A 25,835-nucleotide genomic window follows, 5' to 3' on the forward strand; every position below is an offset into this window, starting at 1 on the left:
CTCATGCCACCTGAATTTTTTTCCCTTTCTTTTATTTAAATTTCATTTTCGTCATGTTTTATCCTGGTCAGGACCACAGTGGGTCCAGTTCCACTGGAAAACACTGGATGCGGGGTAGGAACACCCTGAACAGGGTGTCAAACCATCACAAGGCTTCGGCCTTTATTATTATTCAAATTAATGTAATAACAGACCGCTGCACCCTCGGGTGTCTCTAGGTGACCCAGTCGTGCTGATGCTTGCGACTGGTCCACCGCAGCGTCTCGTTCGCGCCCTTTTAATCACTCGTTCATCCATAAGTAGGCAGTTAAGCGGCGGGCGCGGATGAAACCGAGCGTTCTCTCCCCGAGGGGATCGATAAACCCCGTTTCCGAACCTCACAGAGGAAATGTGTCAGGCCAGGATATAATTACACACCAGCCCAAAAAAAGAAGGGCAAACCAAACCAAACGGGCACGCGGCGCGCAAGTGGGTCGGCGTACTCCTGCGTGAGCGGATGGCGCCCGAGGGACGCGGCGCGGCACCGTCCTTTTACATTGGTACGTGGCTTAATATGTCGCCTAGCAACAGAGGAATCTACGGAATCAGGCTTCGATTCGATAGAGGGAGAGTTGACATAACAGTGACCCCTAGTGTTCGTTCGAGGCACCAGCAGGATTTCGGTTGGAGGAATGCAGTGAGTACAGCGTGTTAAACCTCTGCAAAAAGTCTGGTGTCCCTCCCTCAGGCACAGCCAACTGTGCTCTGTGTGGGACCCACACAGACACGGGGAGAACATGCAAACTCCACACAGGAAGGACCCAGACTGCTACACCTGGGAATCGAACCCAGGACCTTCTGGCTGTAAGGCGATAGTGCTCCTCACATGAGAGTAAAACGTTCATAGAACAGAATAGTCGAGTTTAAAGTTCTCTAAAAATGCTGCATGCAGTGGTGGAGTCTCACCGCCATACAGACTGAGTGAATATCCAACTCCTGGTGCAGATTGTGCTGCTGCAATGAAGCCACACGACCTCTCTCCCTCCCTCCCTTCCACAGACACAGCCATTTGTGCTCGTTTGGACACCCAGCCCAGAATATGAGGTCAAGAGCTGCCACGTTTCGCCCCAGTATTCCACACGAGACGACAGTGAAAATGTGGCTGTTCTGCTAAACATCCAAATGGGGTCAAATCCAAACCCTGGAGCTCTGCTAGCTCCACACGTGAGCGCAGGTCCAAATCGAGTTCCACAGCAGTACAGCGAGCTGATACACCATACAGTGGTGGAGCAGAGGAGGCTTAGGGAACCGGACATGACTAAACATTAATTCTGTGATCTTACCTTCACTGGTGTCGTCTTCTTCTGACATGAGCTCGTCGTCGGAGCAGATGTTCAAGACGTTCACCAACATCTCCGTCACTGAGCAATCAAGGAAGGTAGATGTTACTTATTCCCAAAAAAGTTGGGACGGAGGCAGAATAAAGGTGAAAAGTTGATGGAATGTTGAAGATCCAGTGTTCGAGCAGGTGAGTCGGTACCAGATGAGAGATAATTTTTGCATTTTCTCCCTCTTTAGGGCGTCCAATTGCCCCGATCGCGTCACGCTTCCTCTCCACCGATGCCGATCCCCGGCTCTGATCGAGGAGAACGAAGCTAACCCACGCCCCCTCCGACACGTGGTCAGCAGCCGTATGCATCTCATCACCTACGCTGTGACGAGTGCAGTGCAGCTCAGCGTTGTGTACGGAGAGACGCACCCTGATCAACGCACTCTTTTCTCATCTCTGTGCAGGCGCCGTCAATCAGCCAGCAGAGGTCGTCATTGGACCGGTCATGAGAGAGAGACCCCGTCCGGCTTAGTCCCGCCCATATCCGAACAACAGGCCGATCGTCGTTCACGTGGCCGCTCAGCCTTAGCCGGCAGGCATGTATTCGAGATCCCGGCTCTGGTTCCGGCGTGTTTTTACCGCGTGATCGGGTATAAAAGGATCCACCTGGATCAGGATCAGTCAGTACAAGCAACGAAGGGGCGTGGCTCACTACTGTGTTCCAAACTACATCAGAGAATCAATCAGTTCAGATAGAACATTTCTCAATGCGAGATTGGGAATAATTTAGTCTTTTACCATCTACTGGACATGATATTGTGGAAAGATTCAGAATCGCAAAACCGCAACAATTTGTGTCCTTAGTTTTTAAAGCGTTAAAAAAACAGCGCTAGCAGCGGCGGGATTTTGTTTTCACCTTTCTCTCCTACGAAGGGCAGAGACCACGTGAAGACGTCCATGAAGTTGGGCAGCCAGTACGGATGAGGGGAGCAGTTAAACTGCCGGATGTTCATCACGTTATTCTCGTACTTCAACACAGCAGCTAGAGACCACACACACACACACACACACACACACACACACACACACAACACACACACACAGTTCCATTAGTTTCAATACACATTAAATAACCATTTTTGAACTACAGCTACTATGCTGACCCCATCAATCAAGTGAAAGAGACCCACACAGACCAGATGATATCAACAAGGTGTTTCTGCCAGCAGAACTGCCGCTTCATTGATGATTTGTAGTTTTTCACTGTTTTTGTTTCATGTTTTAGCACTGCACAGATGCTAACATGGTAATGACCTGACAGTGTGTTGTTCTATAGGGATATTGGCGCTCCAACCAAAAAAATAAAGCCACCAGCGCCCTGTGATCGGAAAGTGTCAACTGCCACACACTGTGTACACCTATGACCCCAACAACACTGCTGCACCTGTTACACTCATATTAGTACAGCAAACTTCCCAACACAGCAGGATATTCCAGTAGCGCCCCCTAGCCGGGCACGACCGGCAGTGCCTGCAGCGGACAGAACTGACCCCCCCCAGTCTGCTGGGTGGGAAAAGACGGGACTAAAAAGTGGGCGGGGTCTTCGAGGCCGTGTAAGGACCCTGGTTAGTAGGCCGAGGCGCCTGCACAGATGTGGAGGAGCGTGGAGTTCGGCGCGCGACTCTGCGTGAGAGAGACCGACCTCACGCACCGATCCACCGAAGTACGGCCGGGTCAGAGGGAGGGGCGTGTCGGGAGAGTATACCCTCCTCGTACACCGTCGAGGTCTTCGGCGGAAGAAGAGGAACGGGCTACGACTAAACTAGGAGAAAATGCAGAGATGGAACGGTGAAAAGAAAAACAGTGTGTAGAGTTTACAGAGAACTGTGTGAGGAACACAAAAACATCAATGAAGCGGCAGTTCTGCTGGCAGAAACACCTTGTTGATGAGAGGTCAGAAGAGAATGAAAGGCGCCGCATCCACGTTTGACATCCGACTTGAATAAGAAAGGCTACGGACAGCACAGAGGGTGTTCCTAATAAAGTGGGCAGTAGGACGTCAGCATTAGTAGATCTGAGAAGACTCACCTTTGTTATTATAAACATCTAAGTAGTTGGGTGCTGAGAAGATGGTGATTAGGGAGGGGAACCCCGTCGTCTGGCTTTTTCTGTACATTCGGTACCTAATCAGACATAAACACATCAGATCAGTGACGAACCAGCTACACTGTACGTTCAAAAGTATTGGGACGCCCTGTCTGATCACTGAATTCATGCGATTCAGCCACAACAGTCCTGACCTCAGCCCTAATTAACAGCTCCGGGATGAACCGGAACACCAACTAATTAATGCCCAGCCACAATTGGGACAAATTCCCACACAGACATACTTCAGAGTGTTGTGAGAAGCTTCTCAGATGAGCGGCTGTTGTTCTAGCTGAAAGGATCACACAGGTGACTGTGTTTTATCAGCTCATGGCCAGGCGTCCGAATACTTTTGGCTATAGTGTATGAAGCACTACTCACCCTGCATCCTGGGCTTCATGTGCTCGGATTACGGACAGCAAGTTGTTGTTCATCAGGAAATCACACACAGCAGGATAACTGAGGAGAGAGATCAGTGTTACTCACGATGATACGTGTGTGTGTGTGTGTGTGTGTGTGTGTGTGTTACCCGTGTGTGTGTGTGTGTGTGTTATCTGTGTGTGTGTGTGTGTTACCTGTAGAAGTACGAGCAGCCCCTCACACTGTTGTGACAGAAATGCTCCTGTGTTTTCTCACTGCCGTAATCCTCACCAGGATCCGACCACAGCAGGTCACACATGGGTCCGAACGCTGGAGGCTCCTTAAATCGATCTAACTGTGGGGTGAGAGCGCATACACACACACACACACACACACACACACACACACACACACACAGACACACAGACACACAGACACACACACACAGAGACAACCTTAATCACCTCAATCATTGTGACCTGACATCTCCTCACTACACCTTAACAACAGTGCACCAGTTGCTGCAATTATTTCTATTACTACTACTGTTATTATTATTTCTAACATTATTTCTATTATTATTATTATTATTATTTCTAACATTATTTCTATTATTATTATTATTTCTAACATTATTTCTATTATTATTATTATTTCTAATATTATTTCTATTATTATTATTATTATTTCTAATATTATTTCTATTATTATTATTATTTCTAATATTGTTTCTAATATTATTATTATTATTACTTATATTATTTATATTATTATTATTATTTTTATTATTTTTAATTATCATTTCTATTACTATTATTATTATTTCTAATATTATTACTATTATTATTATTTCTATTAGTATTATGATTATTATTATTATTTCTATTATTATTATTTCTAATATTATTATTATTATTATTGTTTCTAATATTATTATTATTTATATTATTATTGTTATTATAGCATTAATTGATATTACGATGTTGCTATATATTATGATATTCTTAAATCTATTATAGTTGTTATTATTAATATTATATTATTATAACTATAATACTATATTATTACATTATAATAATTATGTTGTTATTATTATAATTTTCAAAATAATTACAAATATTAGAATTTATTATTACAATATTATTATCAGTCATTATTATTTAAATATATTTTAATAGTTAATACATTATTATTTTATTATTATCAATTATTAATAATATTATTTTATATTTAGTTTCAAATAATTATATCTATTATCATTATTATTATAAAAACAGTAATTATTGTTATTATTGTATCACTATAATATTATCATTCTTAATGATTATTAATAATATTAATTATTGTTGTTATTTTATATTTATATTATAAGAATTACATTTGCATTATTATTATTTAACATTATTATTAAGATTATTAATTAAACGTCCATATTAAACATGACAGGATGTGAAACACTCACACTCACACACACTCACACACACTCTCACACACACTCTCACACACACTCTCACACACACTCTCACACACACTCTCACACACACTCTCACACACACTCTCTCACACACACTCTCACACACACTCTCACACACACTCTCACACACACTCTCACACACACTCTCACACACACTCTCTCACACACACTCTCACACACACTCTCACACACACTCTCACACACACTCTCACACACACTCTCACACACACTCTCTCTCTCTCTCTCTCGCTCTTACCTTGCGAATATCATCGAGGCAGCTGATTTCAGGCGACAGGCCGCCGTGCACACACAGGAACTGCTGATTCAACAGCGCCGCCAGAGGCAAACAGTCAAACGCCTCCATACAAGCATCATACACACGCTCTGAATACTTAATCTTGCCTGGGGGAGAGCACACACACACACACACACGTTAATGTCGGCCTGATATACGGCAGCAGTGGTGGGAGTGTGAAGCTCTGCCAACTTTCCAGCGCCGGAGGAAACGCGGCGCCTTGTTAGGTGATGTTGCGCTGCACACTGGCACTAATTAGGAGGAGCTGAGAGCGGATTCATGTGGTGTCCACATTACGTGATTCTCAGTCTGACCAGCTCATTATTACTGATAGTGACGGGACTGTAGTGGTGGAACCGGTCTCGTCCAACCCTGCAGAAGATCTGATCGCTTCGGTGTGCACTTGACTGACTTCAGAGATACACAATACGACCAAAAGTATGTGGACACCATGAATCCAGTTGTTTCTGCCACACCCGTTGCTAACAGGTATATAAACTAAACCATAGGTTTAGGGAAGTCCTCTTTCTCGTTCAGCATCATTACACCCCTGAGCTCTATAAAGACGTGGTTTGACTACACAGAGCCCTGGTGTCAACTCAACTCAACACTTTTGTGATGAATTAAACCAGGAATGCAAGCCTGTTCAAACATCAGAGCCTGACCTCACTGAGTCTACTGATTAAACAGGCACAAATTCCCACAGACACACTCCAAAGTCTTGCAGAAAGGCTTCCCAGAAGCTAAGGAGGAGCATTTTAACATAAATGCTTATGGTAAGGCATGCCAATACTTTAGTCCGTATAGTGCATGTGATGTTGTTTTAGCCATGACGCAGAACGAGCGACCGTTAGTGTCGAGGTTGATCGTTATCACAGAACTAACACACACACACACACACACACACACACACATAGCATTGTGGCTGCCGCCTGCACTGCTCGCTGGTGTTAATCTCTGTGTGTGTGTGTGTGTGTGTGTGTGTGTGTGTGTGTGTGTGAGATCCACTGATATTACACACGAACTAAACACACTGTGGGTCTGTGTGAGAACCTAGTGACCCGCCCTGCTCCTCACTACCTACTTAATGGATTCTAATCACACATGGAGCTCATGATCAGATTATTTAGACGCTCTACTTATACAGAGACACACCCATTACATCACTGCAGTTTTAGCTTACTAAGCTAACACAGTCAGCATCAGAACGTTCAACCCGCCGCTAGCACGCCCGCTAACGTCTCCCTCCGCGTACCGAAAGCGCTTCAACTGTCCCCGACGCCCCGATGTACAAATAAACCCACTCGTATAATTACACCTTTATACAGATTACACATCAATGAGGATTTATTTACATGTGAAAGGAACTCTGTTGGTTGCTCCGCATCGATTCGTCCACCGTGTTTGTAGTTCTTGGTGAGAAAAAGGAGAATCGTGCCGCACTGAATTCTGGGATTGATCTCCATTCAGTCAGATCATCACTCAGAATTAAGAAGCTCAGTAGGAGCATTTTAAGGGAGCTGAGGATTTAGACACGCCCTCTTCTCGGGAGTGTAGGATGGTAGGAAGAGTTTTCTGTCTGACCAGAAGTATGTGGACACCTGACCATTACACACACAGTAGGATTAGCACTTACACTCCTGTTTGAAGGTGAAGTATTCTGTGAGGTGTCGACACTCGTGGTTCCCTCTGAGCAGAAACAGAGTCTTGTGGTGGTTGATCTTCAGAGCCCACAGGTACAACACACACTGCGAACACACACACACACACACACACACACACACACACACACACACACACACACACACACACTTACACTTACACTTTCAGCATTGAGCAGACACTTTTATCCAGAGTGACTTACAGTACTGTGACAGTATACAGTCTGAGCAACCGAGGGTTAAGGGCCTCGCTCTGGGGTCCAACAGTGGCAACCTGGCTCTAACAGGGCTTGAACCAGCGACCTTTCGATTACTAGTTAGCCCCACACACACACACACCTTTAGGTAAATAACATGACTGGCTCTTTTGGAGAGGACGTGTTGACTTATTTCCACACAGCCTTCGGCCAGGGGTGCACAAACTTTTGCACAGGACTACAAAGCAAAGGCGTTTGAGTTTGGCAGGTGGTTCAGGATCCGACTGAAGTCTGAACGTCTGTGAAGTCCAAAAACCAGACGAGAAAGCTTTGTTGCACCCCCTACACCCCCCTCCCAACACACACACACGGCATGCTCTGGCGGTCTTTGATGGTGTCGGGCGGTGGCGTGTCCACCTGCACACCTTTTCTTTGAACTCTGACATTTGGTGGAGCCCCCTACAGTGACCTCTGCTCCCAGCATGCACTGCACCACGGTGGCCAATTTAAAGGTGGATGCGAAGGCGGGGAGGTGCGGCCCCAAAAATGACAAATCCCACGGCAACGAAAGTCAGCTGGGGCCTTTAAACTGCTAAATAAATTTATAGCTGGGTTTGTAAGGGGGGGGCATTTATTTTTGAGCTGGGTGATGTGGCGGTTTAACACACCACTGCTAAGGCGTAGGAGCTCCCAAATCCAATTCGTGACGGTGAAACACACTGTACTCTTTTTATTATTCCACCACTTGTGTCCAGCGGCTTGACCGGCCAGCAGAGGTCGCTGTTGCAGGGCCGAGAAAAAGAATCCCTATGCACGCTCCCATCTCTGAAACATTCCAGCTGTGTCTGTAGAGAACCAGAACAGCTGTGGTACTGAACCCGGGTCTCTGCAATGACAGGACTGCAGCGCCACCTAGGCATGGTGTGCGCAGATCTAAAATTACATTTACATTTCAGCCTGTAGCGGACGCCTTTAACCAGAGCGACTTACTGTACTGTAACAGTATACAATCTGAGCAATTGAGGGTTAAGGGCCTTGCTCAAGGGCCCAACAGTGACAACCTGTCAGTGGTGGGGCTTCTGATTACTACTCCAGTTCCTTAACCACTAGGCTACAGACTCTAGTTCACATGACCCAGGGTTTGTTTTTTCGCTGGCCGAGACCTGCAGATGAGGCGGATTCGAACCCGGGAGCGCGAGGTGGGCTGGCGCATGCGACACTCACCTCGATGCTGAAGTAACCTCGATCCACGTAATCACCCAGGAACAGATAGCGGGTGCTGTTGGGAGAACCTCCGACCTCGAAGAGCTTCATCAGGTCGAAGAACTGTCCGTGAACGTCTCCACACACTGAGGAGGTAAACACACAGACACGTGTGATCAAAAGTATGTGGACGCCCCTGGTGATTAGAGTTCAGGTGTTTCAGCCACACATGCTAACTGCTTTATAAAATCGGTTATATCTGATAATTCACCTCACTGTGAAAGTCAATCTTTAATGTTTGTGTTTAGCCATTTAACGTTTTCATTCGTGCAGCGTTCAAGTGCCTCACGTTTCCTGATTTATCTGCACTACGAGGCGTCCTGGTGCAACCGAGCGTCTTTAGAGTCGCTGAGTTGATAAAGAAATAAAGAGAGAAATAAACTGAACACAGATGAACTCTGGGGAGCAGAAAACCTCACTGCTTTATTCTTTTGAGGTGCAGCACAGAGACGATCACGTGTGTAGAGAAACACACTTTTACATTCATCATGGATCCACAAAGGGACAAAATGCCTCAATATGTAAACACACATCAAACACTGTCAGCACAGAAACGTCTCTTACACTGGCAATCCTACGGCAATTCAGTTAGCAATCGGTTAGTCAAAATGTCAAAGATGTGGAGTGTAATGCTAACCAACTAAACTAACAACCAGGGATGTAACGATGCACCACAAGACAGTTAAAAATCGATTCACATGTGTAACGATTCAAATGAATCGATATTCACTTCAAACAGCAGGGGGCGCTGGTGCTATTCACCTCACTACAGGGTTGCCAGGTTCAGAATTTTCCAGCCAAATGTATTTATGTGAGGATACTTTCTTTATTTGTATTATTTATTTATTTATTTATTTAATGTGGGATTTATTTCGTTTAAGTGTTTTTTTTTTTTACACAAAAAGGAAATCGTGCAGCATCGTTTGTACCCACCTCAGAAATAAAATGGCATTCATTATTTAGATAAATAAAAGATAAGCACAAATACAGGATTTTATTTTATTTTTTTAAGAGAAATAATAAAAAGAAACTTTGTCATAATTTGTCTTCATTTTCAATTTTAAAAAATCGGGGGAAAAAATCGCATCGCATCATGGGTAGAGTGTATGGTTACATCCCTGTTCATTATAGATCCACAACAGAAAATAAATGCCTCAATATGTAAACACACATCAAACTGTCAGCACAGAAACGTCCCTTATACTAACGATCCTACAGCAATTCAGTTAGCAATCGCTTAGTCAAAATGTCCAAGATGTGGAAGCGTAAAGCAACTAAAAACACGACTCGGGTAAGTGAGTCTGGAAAACTAACAACTAGGGATGTAACGATGCACCACAAGACCGATTCAAATCGGTTTACATGTATAACAGCAGGGGGCGCTGGCGCTATTCACCTCGCCTGGTTGACGTCACTACAGGGTTGCCAGGTTCGGAATTTTGCAGCCAAATGTATTTATGTGAGGATACTTTCTTTATTTGTATTCTTTATTTATTTATTTAATGTGGGATTTATTTCATCTACATAGTTTGTACCCACCTCAGAAATAAAAGGACATTCATTATTTAGATCAATAAAATATTTTATTAAATTTTTTTAATAGAAATAATAAAAGGAAAGTTTGTCATCATTTGTCTACAGTTTCATTCATTTTCGAGAACAAATCGTTTCGTGAACTCAGTATCGTGAATCACATTGCATCATGGGTAGAGTGTATCGTTACATCCCTACTAACAACCGATTCCGGTCAAAACACGGAGGAGAATTCTGGTATTCGAGACAGAACATGAAGCCTCGCACCGCCGCTGGATGTTCTAGGTTTACATTCATCTATTAATGAACGCGTGCTGTGTGTTCTGTGTATAGCGTCATTTATTCTATCATTTAATTTATGAGTGAAATTTAATGACCGACGTGAAATGTGGCTCTTTTCTTTAATAATCTGTGAATTCTGTGATCTTTGAAAAACGAGGTCTCGTAATTCTTTATATAGAACAGAAAATGTGCTTCGAGCTCAACGGCAACTGTTTAGGGAAGGTCCTTTTCTCAAGGACGCCTGAACTGGATTGTCGACTTCAAACCAGGACGATGAATCCGACATTTAAACTGTTCTTTTAACTAAAACATGAGCAAACACGTCAAACCAGCTCACAGTCAGGTGTCCAAATACTAACTTATAAAGCGCTACATGATCTGTACCACAGTATCTGAGTGAACTTATTTATCACTACAACACAGAACGTTCACTTCACTCACAAGGTTCAGGGTTACTTATAGTTCCTAGAATTAAAAAGATCACGGCTGGTGGAAGAGCGTTTTCTTACAAAGCTCCACAACTCTGGAATAATCTTCCTGCCTCTGTTCGGGACTCGGACACGTCTCAATGTTTAAGTCTAGACTGAAAACATATTTATTTTCTCAGGCTTTTGATTAGTATAGGCAGAGTCGCAGAGCTTGGAGGTTCTAGGTGATAGAAACTTGTGGTGATCAGGGATGTTGGGTTGCTGTCGTTCTGCCTCTCCTGTCCGATCACTCAGGTTTGATGACGGAGTTGGAGATGGGCGCTGATGTCCTGCAGAAGCTTCATGACCTTGTTACCTGCTCGCTCTCCCTTTTATTTATTCTGTAATAATTCAGGGTGTCGGAGTCTAAAACTCTCTGTAAAACTGATATTTTACTCTTAATGATTCACACTTTACATGTTTTACTACATTTTCTGTCGTTTTACCCCGGGGTGGTTCTGATGGAAACCTGTTTACCCGCCCGAGGTTGAGGAATGAAGTCGAGACCGCCGTGCCAACAATGCTGCTCCTGCCGGATGTGACGGGACCAAGCGTGTTTGCACCAAGAATGACAAGAGCTCACTACAGACTTTATTACAGACTGGACTGAATAATAACTATTATTATTTATTTATTTATTTATTGCTAGTTACAACTTTTAGTTCATTTTAATTCTGTGTTTGTATGATGTGTAAATCTTATTTATTTAAAGTTTCCTCCAGGCCACACAAGAAGGATGGAGGGCCCTGCTGGGTCTGGTTCCTCTCAAGGTTCCTTGTTGTCATTTTAAGGGAGTTTTTCCTGCCTCAGTCGCCCTCGGCTTGCTCAACAGGGGTTCTTGTATCTGTTGGTCCTGGATTTTGTAAAGTTGCTTTGAGACAATGTCTATTGTAAAAAGCGCTATATAAATAAATTTGATTTGACTTTCAGCCATAAATCGTGAATTAAATGATTTCTGAGCTTTGTTTTCGTTCCTGACCGCACCCACCAGACGGGGTGGGTGGGAGTGTGAGATGCCCCGTACTGATGCCCCGTACAGCATGAAAAGATTCGGGGTGGAGGGGTGAGGGCAGCGTTTTTATCTTCACACACCTATCGAGGATGAAGAGGTGCTTTCCTGTGACCTCCTCTGGGAAATCAAAGGCGTCCTAGAAGGCCGGGGTGGGGCACGAGCGCCTCTCTGACATTTACGCCGGAGCGGGTCGGGGACGAGATTAGCGCAAAGGGCTAGCAGGAAATCGATAAGGTCATTCAGGGTGGGATTGTAAACGATATCTCTCACATCATCAGCATTATGATTCAATCAGGAATGAGCCAAAACATTATGACCACCTCCCAAAACATGCATGTGAGGGTGAGGGATCTGTTAGATGTGGATCTGATGGTGTGTGTGAGGGTGAGGGATCTATTAGATGTGGATCTGATGGTGCGTGTGAGGGTGAGGGATCTATTAGATGTGGATCTGATGGTGCGTGTGAGGGTGAGGGATCTATTAGATGTGGATCTGATGGTGTGTGTGAGGGTGAGGGATCTATTAGATGTGGATCTGATGGTGTGTGTGAGGGTGAGGGATCTATTAGATGTGGATCTGATGGTGTGTGTGAGGGTGAGGGATCTATTAGATGTGGATCTGATGGTGTGTGTGAGGGTGAGGGATCTATTAGATGTGGATCTGATGGTGTGTGTTAGGGTGAGGGATCTATTAGATGTGGATCTGATGGTGGGTGTGAGGGTGAGGGATCTATTAGATGTGGATCTGATGGTGGGTGTTAGGGTGAGGGATCTATTAGATGTGGATCTGATGGTGCGTGTGAGGGTGAGGGATCTATTAGATGTGGATCTGATGGTGGGTGTGAGGGTGAGGGATCTATTAGATGTGGATCTGATGGTGGGTGTTAGGGTGAGGGATCTATTAGATGTGGATCTGATGGTGGGTGTGAGGGTGAGGGATCTATTAGATGTGGATCTGATGGTGGGTGTTAGGGTGAGGGATCTATTAGATGTGGATCTGATGGTGCGTGTGAGGGTGAGGGATCTATTAGATGTGGATCTGATGGTGCGTGTGAGGGTGAGGGATCTGTTAGATGTGGATCTGATGGTGCGTGTGAGGGTGAGGGATCTATTAGATGTGGATCTGATGGTGGGTGTTAGGGTGAGGGATCTATTAGATGTGGATCTGATGGTGGGTGTTAGGGTGAGGGATCTATTAGATGTGGATCTGATGGTGGGTGTGAGGGTGAGGGATCTATTAGATGTGGATCTGATGGTGGGTGTTAGGGTGAGGGATCTATTAGATGTGGATCTGATGGTGCGTGTGAGGGTGAGGGATCTATTAGATGTGGATCTGATGGTGCGTGTGAGGGTGAGGGATCTGTTAGATGTGGATCTGATGGTGCGTGTGAGGGTGAGGGATCTATTAGATGTGGATCTGATGGTGGGTGTTAGGGTGAGGGATCTATTAGATGTGGATCTGATGGTGGGTGTTAGGGTGAGGGATCTATTAGATGTGGATCTGATGGTGCGTGTGAGGGTGAGGGATCTATTAGATGTGGATCTGATGGTGGGTGTGAGGGTGAGGGATCTATTAGATGTGGATCTGATGGTGGGTGTGAGGGTGAGGGATCTATTAGATGTGGATCTGATGGTGCGTGTGAGGGTGAGGGATCTATTAGATGTGGATCTGATGGTGCGTGTGACGGTGAGGGATCTATTAGATGTGGATCTGATGGTGGGTGTTAGGGTGAGGGATCTATTAGATGTGGATCTGATGGTGCGTGTGAGGGTGAGGGATCTATTAGATGTGGATCTGATGGTGTGTGTGAGGGTGAGGGATCTATTAGATGTGGATCTGATGGTGCGTGTGAGGGTGAGGGATCTATTAGATGTGGATCTGATGGTGTGTGTGAGGGTGAGGGATCTATTAGATGTGGATCTGATGGTGGGTGTGAGGGTGAGAGATCTATTAGATGTGGATCTGATGGTGGGTGTTAGGGTGAGAGATCTATTAGATGTGGATCTGATGGTGCGTGTGAGGGTGAGGGATCTATTAGATGTGGATCTGATGGTGTGTGTGAGGGTGAGGGATCTATTAGATGTGGATCTGATGGTGGGTGTGAGGGTGAGGGATCTATTAGATGTGGATCTGATGGTGCGTGTGAAGGTGAGGGATCTATTAGATGTGGATCTGATGGTACGTGTGAGGGTGAGGGATCTATTAGATGTGGATCTGATGGTGCGTGTTAGGGTGAGGGATCTATTAGATGTGGATCTGATGGTGCGTGTGAGGGATCTATTAGATGTGGATCTGATGGTGCGTGTGAGGGATCTATTAGATGTGGATCTGATGGTGCGTGTGAAGGTGAGGGATCAATTAGATGTGGATCTGATGGTGCGTGTGAGGGTGAGGGATCTATTAGATGTGGATCTGATGGTGCGTGTGAGGGTGAGGGATCTATTAGACGTGGATCTGATGGTGCGTGTGAGGGATCTATTAGATGTGGATCTGATGGTGCGTGTGAGGGATCTATTAGATGTGGATCTGATGGTGCGTGTGAGGGATCTATTAGATGTGGATCTGATGGTGCGTGTGAGGGATCTATTAGATGTGGATCTGATGGTGCGTGTGAGGGATCTATTAGATGTGGATCTGATGGTGCGTGTGAAGGTGAGGGATCAATTAGATGTGGATCTGATGGTGCGTGTGAAGGTGAGGGATCAATTAGATGTGGATCTGATGGTGCGTGTGAGGGTGAGGGATCTATTAGACGTGGATCTGATGGTGCGTGTGAAGGTGAGGGATCAATTAGATGTGGATCTGATGGTGCGTGTGAGGGTGAGGGATCTATTAGATGTGGATCTGATGATGCGTGTGAGGGTGAGGGATCTATTAGATGTGGATCTGATGGTGTGTGAGGGTGAGGGATCTATTAGATGTGGATCTGATGGTGCGTGTGAGGGTGAGGGATCTATTAGATGTGGATCTGATGGTGTGTGTGAGGGTGAGGGATCTATTAGATGTGGATCTGATGGTGTGTGTTAGGGTGAGGGATCTATTAGATGTGGATCTGATGGTGTGTGTGAGGGTGAGGGATCTATTAGATGTGGATCTGATGGTGTGTGTGAGGGTGAGGGATCTATTAGATGTGGATCTGATGGTGTGTGTGAGGGTGAGGGATCTATTAGATGTGGATCTGATGGTGTGTGTGAGGGTGAGGGATCTATTAGATGTGGATCTGATGATGCGTGAGGGTGAGGGATCTATTAGATGTGGATCTGATGGTGTGTGTGAGGGTGAGGGATCTATTAGATGTGGATCTGATGGTGCGTGTGAGGGTGAGGAATCTATTAGATGTGGATCTGATGATGCGTGTGAGGGTGAGGGATCTGTTAGATGTGGATCTGATGGAGGTTCTTCAAAGTTCACATGTTAAATGTAGCAGATCTGATCAGCATAAAGGCCTGAGGGACTTTGATCAGGACCAGATTGATACAATCAGATGACTGGGTTGAAGTGGTGGCGGCCGTGGTGAGTCCCCACCCAAGGACCGAGGAGGATGTGGTTTCTGGTATGAACCAACAGAAGATCTACTGTAGATCAAACTGCAGAGCATCAAACCCTTATGTACGGGGCTGCAGGGTTGTGCCACACCTACACCTTGACATCGGTTGGACGTTTAGATCATGGTGGAATCTTTAGTGTTCCAGCCATAATTGAGGTCAAGGATCTTCAGGAATCAACCTCAAAGTCCCTCAGTGTAGAGGTCAAGCATTCAGACACGCACCGTTCTCTTGGTGTAGGACAGAAGGACGACTCACGTGAGGCTGGAACCTACCTGTGATGGGCGCCTCCACCTCCAGCATGCACTTCTCATTGCGCAGGATGTTGGCGCCGTCGTTGATGATGCTCAGCGCCGCGTCCTCCTCCAGCCGCCCCTCCTTCAGCAGGTGAGACTTCAGCAGCTCCACCTTGGGCCGGCCGTCCTCGTACAGCTCCTTCAAGGTGAGGCGCGTGGTCGGGGGGTACGGGACCGCTACGGAACACAGAGAAACGGAACACTCCGGGTTACCAAGCGACACCAAGCTGTAGGACCATGAGGAACACAGAGACACGGAACACAGAGACACGGAACACAGAGACATGGAACACTCCGGGTTACCAAGCGACACCAAGCTGTAGGACCATGAGGAACACAGAGACACGGAACATAGAGACACGGAACACAGAGAAACAGAACACTCCGGGTTACCAAGCGACACCAAGCTGTAGGACCATGAGGAACACAGAGACACGGAACACAGAGACACGGAACACAGAGAAACAGAACACTCCGGGTTACCAAGCGACACCAAGCTGTAGGACCATGAGGAACACAGAGACACGGAACATAGAGACACGGAACACAGAGAAACTCAACACTCCAAGTTCCCTAACAACACCAAGCTGTAGGACCATGAGGAACAAAGAGACACGGAACATAGAGACACGGAACACAGAGAAACGGAACACAGAGAAACGGAACACTCCGGGTTACCAAGCGACACCAAGCTGTAGGACCATGAGGAACACAGAGACACGGAACACAGAGACACGGAACACAGAGAAACAGAACACTCCGGGTTACCAAGCGACACCAAGCTGTAGGACCATGAGGAACACAGAGACACGGAACATAGAGACACGGAACACAGAGAAACTCAACACTCCAAGTTCCCTAACAACACCAAGCTGCAGGACCATGAGGAACACAGAGACACGGAACACAGAGACACGGAACACAGAGAAACGGAACACTCCAAGTTCCCTAACAACACCAAGCTGCAGGACCATGAGGAACACAGAGACACGGAACACAGAGACACGGAACACAGAGACACGGAACACTCCGGGTTACCAAGCGACACCAAGCTGTAGGACCATGAGGAACACAGAGACACGGAACATAGAGACACGGAACACAGAGAAACAGAACACTCCGGGTTACCAAGCGACACCAAGCTGTAGGACCATGAGGAACACAGAGACACGGAACATAGAGACACGGAACACAGAGAAACTCAACACTCCAAGTTCCCTAACAACACCAAGCTGTAGGACCATGAGGAACACAGAGACACGGAACATAGAGACACGGAACACAGAGAAACGGAACACTCCAAGTTCCCTAACAACACCAAGCTGCAGGACCATGAGGAACACAGAGACACGGAACACAGAGAAACGGAACACAGAGAAACGGAACACTCCAAGTTCCCTAACAACACCAAGCTGCAGGACCATGAGGAACACAGAGACACGGAACACAGAGACACGGAACACAGAGACACGGAACACTCCGGGTTACCAAGCGACACCAAGCTGTAGGACCATGAGAAACACAGAGAAACGGAACACAGAGAAACGGAACACAGAGGCATGGAACACTCCGGTTACCAAACGACACCAAGCTGCAGGACCATGAGGAACACAGAGAAACGGAACACAGAGACACGGAACACAAAGAAACGGAACACAGAGACACGGAACACAGAGGCATGGAACACTCCGGTTACCAAACGACACCAAGCTGCAGGACCATGAGGAACACAGAGAAACGGAACACAAAGAAACGGAACACTCCAAGTTACCTAACAACACAAAGCTGTAGGACCATGAGGAACACAGAGACACGGAACACAGAGACACGGAACACAGAGACACGGAACACTCCAAGTTACCTAACAACACAAAGCTGTAGGACCATGAGGAACACAGAGACACGGAACACAGAGAAACGGAACACTCCGGGTTACCTAACAACACCAAGCTGCAGGACCATGAGGAACACAGAGACACGGAACACAGAGACGCGGAACACAGAGACATGGAACACAGAGACACGGAACACTCCGGGTTACCTAACAACACCAAGCTGCAGGACCATGAGGAACACAGAGACACGGAACACAGAGACACGGAACACAGAGACGCGGAACACAGAGACACGGAACACAGAGACACGGAACACAGAGACACGGAACACAGAGACACGGAACACTCCGGGTTACCTAACAACACCAAGCTGCAGGTCCATGAGGAACACAGAGACACGGAACACTCCGGGTTACAAAACAACACCAAGCTGTAGGACCATGAGGAACACAGAGACACGGAACACAGAGACACGGAACACAGAGACACGGAACACAGAGACACGGAACACTCCGGGTTACAAAACAACACCAAGCTGTAGGACCATGAGGAACACAGAGACACGGAACACTCCGGGTTACCAAATGACACCAAGCTGTAGGACCATGAGGAACACAGAGACACGGAACACTCCGGGTTACCAAATGACACCAAGCTGTAGGACCATGAGGAACACAGAGACACGGAACACAGAGACACGGAACACAGAGACACGGAACACAGAGACACGGAACACTCCGGGTTACAAAACAACACCAAGCTGTAGGACCATGAGGAACACAGAGACACGGAACACTCTGGGTTACAAAACAACTACAGAGAGATGAGGAAACATCTCAGCCATGATTAAACACCTGCAGGTCCATGAGGAACTCTCAGAGAAGGATCTGCTGGAGGAACCTGCACCTCTACCAGGGTTCCTATTCCAAACTCCATTCTATAGTGTCATTCTATTTTTAAGAAGAGTTCCACACACCACTGGAAACAGCCACCAGTCATCTCCTCCTTCATTCCACCCTGCCAGTTATTAGTGGCATGGCAGGTGGGCATCATACTGTAATCAGCACCTTTATCTTCCTCATACCTGCACATTAATCTTCTAAGCTTTTTTCTTCTGCACAATCTGCACAAACAATCAAACTCACACGAGTTCTTACTAGCGTGTACGCCATAGCTTAGCTTAACCACGTATTAACCACGAAGAGGAACGCTAGCTGACTTCATGCGCCGATGATAGACGCGGCGTTTCCTGTTACCGCTCAGCCACAAATAAATTTTTAAAAAAATTAGTGAAATGTGCGACCACGTTCTTATCGTTCATCACCGAACATCTTCTTATACAGCATTGAAGCTCTAGTGCTAAACCAAGTTCTCCAAAAGTTCTCAAGCCCCAACACCACCAGGCTAGACTATTAATCTGCAACATAAAGCTGGACCCTTGAGCTCCAACATCACCAATCTGGACCCTTGAGCTCCAACATCACCAATCTGGACCCTTGAGCTCCAACGTCACCCAGCTGGCCGTTACAGAGGCAATACAACCCTGAACAGCAAGATTATTTCTCTCCAAGCAATTGAGGGTTAAGGGCCTTGCTCAAGGGCCCAATAGTGACAACCTGGCATTGGTGGAGTTTGAACCAGCAATATTCTGATTACTAGTTCAGTACCTTAACCGATAGGCTACAACTGCTCAAAGGTCCAGTGTGATGGTGTTGGAGCTCAAGAGTCCAGTGTGATGGTGTTAGAGCTCAAGAGTCCAGTGTGATGGTGTTGGAGCTCAAGAGTCCAGTGTGATGGTGTTGGAGCTCAAAGGTCCAGTGTGATGGTGTTGGAGCTCAAGGGTCCAGTGTGATGCTGTTAGAGCTCAAAAGTCCAGTGTGATGGTGTTGGAGCTCAAAGGTCCAGTGTGATGGTGTTGGAGCTCAAAGGTCCAGTGTGATGGTGTTGGAGCTTGTGATGGTGTTGGAGCTCAAAGGTCCAGTGTGATGGTGTTGGAGCTCAAAGGTCCAGTGTGATGGTGTTGGAGCTCAGTTTGATGCTGTTAGAGCTCAAAAGTCCAGTGTGATGGTGTTGGAGCTCAAGAGTTCAGTGTGATGGTGTTGGAGCTCAAAGGTCCAGTGTGATGGTGTTGGAGCTCAAGGGTCCAGTGTGATGGTGTTGGAGCTCAAGGGTCCAGTGTGATGGTGTTGGAGCTCAAGAGTCCAGTGTGATGGTGTTGGAGCTCAAGGGTCCAGTGTGATGGTGTTGGAGCTCAAGAGTCCAGTGTGATGGTGTTGGAGCTAAAGGGTCCAGTGTGATGGTGTTGGAGCTCAAAGGTCCAGTGTGATGGTGTTGGAGCTCAAGAGTCCAGTGTGATGGTGTTGGAGCTCAAGGGTCCAGTGTGATGGTGTTGGAGCTTGTGATGGTGTTGGAGCTCAAGAGTCCAGTGTGATGGTGTTGGAGCTCAAGGGTCCAGTGTGATGGTGTTGGAGCTCAAGGGTCCAGTGTGATGGTGTTGGAGCTTGTGATGGTGTTGGAGCTCAAGAGTCCAGTGTGATGGTGTTGGAGCTCAAGGGTCCAGTGTGATGGTGTTGGAGCTCAAGGGTCCAGTGTGATGGTGTTAGAGCTCAAGAGTCCAGTGTGATGGTGTTAGAGCTCAAGAGTCCAGTGTGATGGTGTTGGAGCTCAAAGGTCCAGTGTGATGGTGTTGGAGCTCAAGAGTCCAGTGTGATGGTGTTGGAGCTTGTGATGGTGTTGGAGCTCAAGGGTCCAGTGTGATGGTGTTAGAGCTCAAGGGTCCAGTGTGATGGTGTTGGAGCTCAAGGGTCCAGTGTGATGGTGTTGGAGCTCAAGAGTCCAGTGTGATGGTGTTGGAGCTTGTGATGGTGTTGGAGCTCAAGAGTCCAGTGTGATGGTGTTGGAGCTCAAGAGTCCAGTGTGATGGTGTTAGAGCTCAAGAGTCCAGTGTGATGGTGTTGGAGCTCAAGAGTCCAGTGTGATGGTGTTGGAGCTCAAAGGTCCAGTGTGATGGTGTTGGAGCTCAAGAGTCCAGTGTGATGGTGTTGGAGCTCAAGAGTCCAGTGTGATGGTGTTGGAGCTCAAAGGTCCAGTGTGATGGTGTTGGAGCTCAAGAGTCCAGTGTGATGGTGTTGGAGCTTGTGATGGTGTTGGAGCTCAAGGGTCCAGTGTGATGGTGTTGGAGCTCAAGGGTCCAGTGTGATGGTGTTGGAGCTCAAGAGTCCAGTGTGATGGTGTTAGAGCTCAAGAGTCCAGTGTGATGGTGTTGGAGCTCAAGAGTCCAGTGTGATGGTGTTAGAGCTCAAGAGTCCAGTGTGATGGTGTTGGAGCTCAAGGGTCCAGTGTGATGGTGTTGGAGCTCAAGGGTCCAGTGTGATGGTGTTGGAGCTCAAGGGTCCAGTGTGATGGTGTTGGAGCTCAAGGGTCCAGTGTGATGGTGTTGGAGCTCAAGGGTCCAGTGTGATGGTGTTGGAGCTTAAGAGTCCAGTGTGATGGTGTTGGAGCTCAAGGGTCCAGTGTGATGGTGTTGGAGCTCAAGGGTCCAGTGTGATGGTGTTGGAGCTTAAGAGTCCAGTGTGATGGTGTTGGAGCTCAAGGGTCCAGTGTGATGGTGTTGGAGCTCAAGGGTCCAGTGTGATGGTGTTGGAGCTCAAGGGTCCAGTGTGATGGTGTTGGAGCTCAAGAGTCCAGTGTGATGGTGTTGAAGCTCAAGGGTCCAGTGTGATGGTGTTAGAGCTCAAGAGTCCAGTGTGATGGTGTTGGAGCTCAAGAGTCCAGTGTGATGGTGTTGGAGCTCAAGAGTCCAGTGTGATGGTGTTAGAGCTCAAGAGTCCAGTGTGATGGTGTTGAAGCTCAAGGGTCCAGTGTGATGGTGTTAGAGCTCAAGAGTCCAGTGTGGTGGTGTTGGAGCTCAAGAGTCCAGTTTGGTGGTGTTGGAGCTCAAGAGTCCAGTGTGATGGTGTTGGAGCTCAAGAGTCCAGTGTGATGGTGTTGGAGCTCAAGGGTCCAGTGTGATGGTGTTGGAGCTCAAGAGTCCAGTTTGGTGGTGTTGGAGCTCAAGAGTCCAGTGTGATGGTGTTGGAGCTCAAGAGTCCAGTGTGATGGTGTTGGAGCTCAAGAGTCCAGTGTGATGGTGTTGGAGCTCAAGAGTCCAGTGTGATGGTGTTGGAGCTCAAGAGTCCAGTGTGATGGTGTTGGAGCTCAAGGGTCCAGTTTGGTGGTGTTGGAGCTCAAGAGTCCAGTGTGATGGTGTTGGAGCTCAAGGGTCCAGTTTGGTGGTGTTGGAGCTCAAGAGTCCAGTGCGATGGTGTTGGAGCTCAAGAGTCCAGTGTGATGGTGTTGGAGCTCAAGAGTCCAGTGTGATGGTGTTGGAGCTTGTGATGGTGTTGGAGCTCAAAGGTCCAGTGTGATGGTGTTGGAGCTCAAGAGTCCAGTGTGATGGTGTTGGAGCTTGTGATGGTGTTGGAGCTCAAAGGTCCAGTGTGATGGTGTTGGAGCTCAAAGGTCCAGTGTGATGGTGTTGGAGCTCAAGAGTCCAGTGTGATGGTGTTGGAGCTCAAGAGTCCAGTGTGATGGTGTTGGAGCTCAAAGGTCCAGTGTGATGGTGTTGGAGCTCAAGAGTCCAGTGTGATGGTGTTGGAGCTCAAAGGTCCAGTGTGATGGTGTTGGAGCTCAAAGGTCCAGTGTGATGGTGTTGGAGCTCAAAGGTCCAGTGTGATGGTGTTGGAGCTCAAGAGTCCAGTGTGATGGTGTTGGAGCTCAAAGGTCCAGTGTGATGGTGTTGGAGCTCAAAGGTCCAGTGTGATGGTGTTGGAGCTCAAGAGTCCAGTGTGATGGTGTTGGAGCTCAAGGGTCCAGTGTGATGGTGTTGGAGCTCAAGGGTCCAGTGTGATGGTGTTGGAAACTACACCACACATTGATTATTCGGTGGCTTTAGGCCACTTCAGATTATGAATGGTTTATATAACGCTCTACTTTCAGATAGTGGGAGGACCTGTATCAGATCTGATGGATCTGGATCTTATGGTGATTTTAACCCTTGATGAGAAGGTTGACCAGTATCGCTGCATTCGGTAAAACGGCACTTCATGACGAATCTCGTAAAACCGAAGCAGGTCAGTAAAAGTGAAGTGAAGGAGGACGCTGGGATACAGTAGCTGCCTCGGCTAAACCCACCAGCGTCTCATTTTAATCAAACCGTCACCTCATTAAGGAACCAGGAGGAAGAGACGAGCTGCTAATCCCTGGAGGTTCACTTTCACTGCACCGGGCAGATCAAGGAATTCTTTTATATAGAATAAAGTTATATACGACTGTAAACGTTCAAAACAATCACTGACTGATTTGTATTATGTGGTGTATTATGTGGTGGAATGAACTTCCTCTGTCTGTCCGAACATCTGAGTCTCTTGCTGTCTTTAAAAAACAATTAAAAACCTTCATCACCTCTTTACTAAACACTTAAGCTGACTTGTACTTATTTACTAACATTTTTCTTCCATTTCCAAAAAAAACAAAAAAAACAAAAACAAAAAAACACTTGGGTTCTAACAGGTTTCAGCAGATTTATGTTCTTCGACTGTTGTTTACTAAAACTTGAGAAATGAAATGTTCACTATGGAAGCTCTTCTGTAAGTCACTCTGGATAAGAGCTTCTGCTAAATGCAGAAAATGTAAATGTAAATGTAAATATTATTTTACTATTAAATATAACATTAAATCTAGTAAAAATATAGATTTTAGGATACGCTGAGAAAAGAGCATCAAAAAAAAAAATCAAGTTCAGGTCCCGTCTGGTAGTCGAGGTTGGACGAGCCACAAAAAGTACTTTGTTGTGAAGACGCATCCAATCCAGAAGAGCTTTATGGTGTCAGTAATTGTTATATGAACTCAAGTGGGTAGTGGGAGCTCAGCAGTTTGGAAACTGGACTAGTAATCAGGAGGCCGTCGGTTCAATCCCCACTACTTCCAAGATTTACATTTTACATTTTCCACATTTAACAGACGCTTTTATCCAAAGCGACTTACAGTTGTGACGGTACACAATCTAAGGGCCTTGCTCAAGGGCCCAACAGTTGCAACCCGGCAGTGGTGGGGCTTGAACCGGCAACCTTCAGATCACTAATCCAGTACCTTAACCACTAGGCTACGGCTTCCAAGATGCCGCTGTGAACCCTCGATTGCTTGCATGCTCTTCGGTCACAACTGTAAGTCTCTTTAGTTTAGGGTCTGATAAACGATGTGAACGTTAATGTCATCATGTCATGAAGCCCCAAAATTAGTCGAGTGTGAGAACCACTGATAAAAATATAACAGGAAGTCGAACAAAATGTGTGAACAGAAAACAAAAACCCTCATTTGCCTATTTTAACGTGTCAGTTCCTGAACTCTCCTAGCCGAGCATGAAGAAACATCTGCAGCATACAAATGAGCATCATCGTCCACAGAGGAGCCCGAAGAGCTTACTGATACACCGACGTCCAAGATCAGAATAAATCCCAGGGTCTGTGTGGGGTCTGTGTGAAAACCTAGTTCTTCTCCTCTCGAGAAGAGGGCGTGTCTAAATCCTCAGCTCCCTTAAAATGCTCCTACTGAGGCGCCTTAATTCTGATTGATGATCTGACTGAATGACGAGGGAGCGTCCGACGCCTCCTCAGCGCTGAAGATCAATCCCAGCATTCAGTGCGGCACGACTCCGCTCACCAAGAACTACAAACATGGTGGACGAATCGATGTGGAGCAACCAACTGAGTTCTTATAATGTCAATAAATCCTCACTGATGTGTAATCTGTGTAAAGGTGTAATTATACGAGTGTGTGGGTTTATTTGTAAATTGGGGCGTCGGGGCTCATCCAATTAGGATCGCGGGGGGGGGTGCTGGAGCCGATCCCAGCCCCTCAATGGGCGCAAGGCACACAGTAACACCCTGGATGGGGGCGACAGTCCATCGCAGGGCACACACACACACGCACACACACACACATTCACCTATAGGGCAATTTAGTGTCTCCAATATTAACCTGACCGCATGTCTTTGTACTGTTGGAGGAAACCGGAGCTCCCGGAGGAAACCCACGCAGACACGGGGAGAACATGCAAACTCCACACAGAAAGGACCCGGACCGCGCCGTCTGGGGATCGAACCCAGGACCTTCTTGCTGTGAGGCGACAGTGCCGCACTGATTAAAAGAACATCATCATCAGACTACAGAAACATACGGAGCAGATCAGGTGATTCTGATCAGGTGTGCAGTGCAGGATCTTCAGCCCAAATCTAGCCCCTCTGTTCCTGCACCTCAGCTAAGCACACTAATACACCATAACACGTGGTGAGGGATCTATTAGATGAACCTCGTGGGTCTCCGTCGATCAGCGGCGTTTGAAGTCGTTCAGCTGAAATTTAGGAAAGGCTTCCCGAGCTCCAGTTTTGGCTTCATTACTGAATAATCCAGCAGCGACGTGTTTGAAGGTCTCGAGCTCCTGAGAAGTGCTGCCGAGTGCCGACTCTCCACAGACCCACTAACCTACTTCAGAAAAACCTCGGCTCTCTTCTGTTTTAATTAGCTACACGTCACACTTACACACATGCTAACGGTCCGGTCCGGTCCGCTCCGGGAGAAGAATCATCCGGTAGCGCTAACACCAGGGATGTAACGATACACTCTACCCACCGTGCGATACGATTCATGATACTGGGTTCACGATACCAAATGAAATTGAAGTTTCCTTATTATTTCTCTTTTAAATAAAATACTGTTTTTGTGCTTATCTTTCACTTATCTAAATAATGAATGTCCTTTTATTTCTGAGGTAGGTACAAACTACGCCAAATAATGCTTATTGTGTAAAAAATTGAAATGAAATTTTAAAACAAATAAATAATACAAATAAAGAAAGTATCCTTACATGAATACATTTGGCTGGAAAATCCCCTACCTGGCAACTTTGTAAAGTGCCGTCAAACAGGTAGGGTGAATAGCGCCAGCGCCCTCTGCTGTTTAAAGTGAACATCGATTCATCCAAAATAAATAACCGATTCGAATCGTGGCACATGTGCACCGATTTTTAACTGTCTTGTGGTGCATCGTTATCTATCTGAGGTCAGGATTAGAGCTAGAGATTCCAGCTCCACCGGGGAATGGAACCCAGGACCTTCTGGCTTTA

General features: G+C 46.6%; 1 protein-coding gene across 3 annotated transcripts in view; it reads right to left on the reverse strand.

Moving 5' to 3' along the window:
• Nucleotides 1-25,835, reverse strand: part of ppp3ccb (protein phosphatase 3, catalytic subunit, gamma isozyme, b) — a 41,602-nt gene that overhangs the window by 11,044 nt on the left and 4,723 nt on the right. For all 3 annotated transcript variants that reach the window (XM_063014554.1, XM_063014553.1, XM_063014552.1), the window contains exons 2-10: nt 15,819-16,016; nt 8,666-8,790; nt 7,220-7,331; nt 5,545-5,690; nt 4,030-4,169; nt 3,836-3,913; nt 3,398-3,492; nt 2,226-2,351; nt 1,323-1,400 (exon numbers count right to left, since the gene is read on the reverse strand). In XM_063014554.1, the coding sequence (XP_062870624.1) occupies nt 1,323-1,400; nt 2,226-2,351; nt 3,398-3,492; nt 3,836-3,913; nt 4,030-4,169; nt 5,545-5,690; nt 7,220-7,331; nt 8,666-8,790; nt 15,819-16,016 (1,098 nt within the window). The remainder of the gene's footprint in view (nt 1-1,322; nt 1,401-2,225; nt 2,352-3,397; nt 3,493-3,835; nt 3,914-4,029; nt 4,170-5,544; nt 5,691-7,219; nt 7,332-8,665; nt 8,791-15,818; nt 16,017-25,835) is intronic.

This window comes from Trichomycterus rosablanca, chromosome 18 (genome assembly GCF_030014385.1).
Source record: "Trichomycterus rosablanca isolate fTriRos1 chromosome 18, fTriRos1.hap1, whole genome shotgun sequence".
NCBI lineage: Eukaryota > Metazoa > Chordata > Actinopteri > Siluriformes > Trichomycteridae > Trichomycterus > Trichomycterus rosablanca.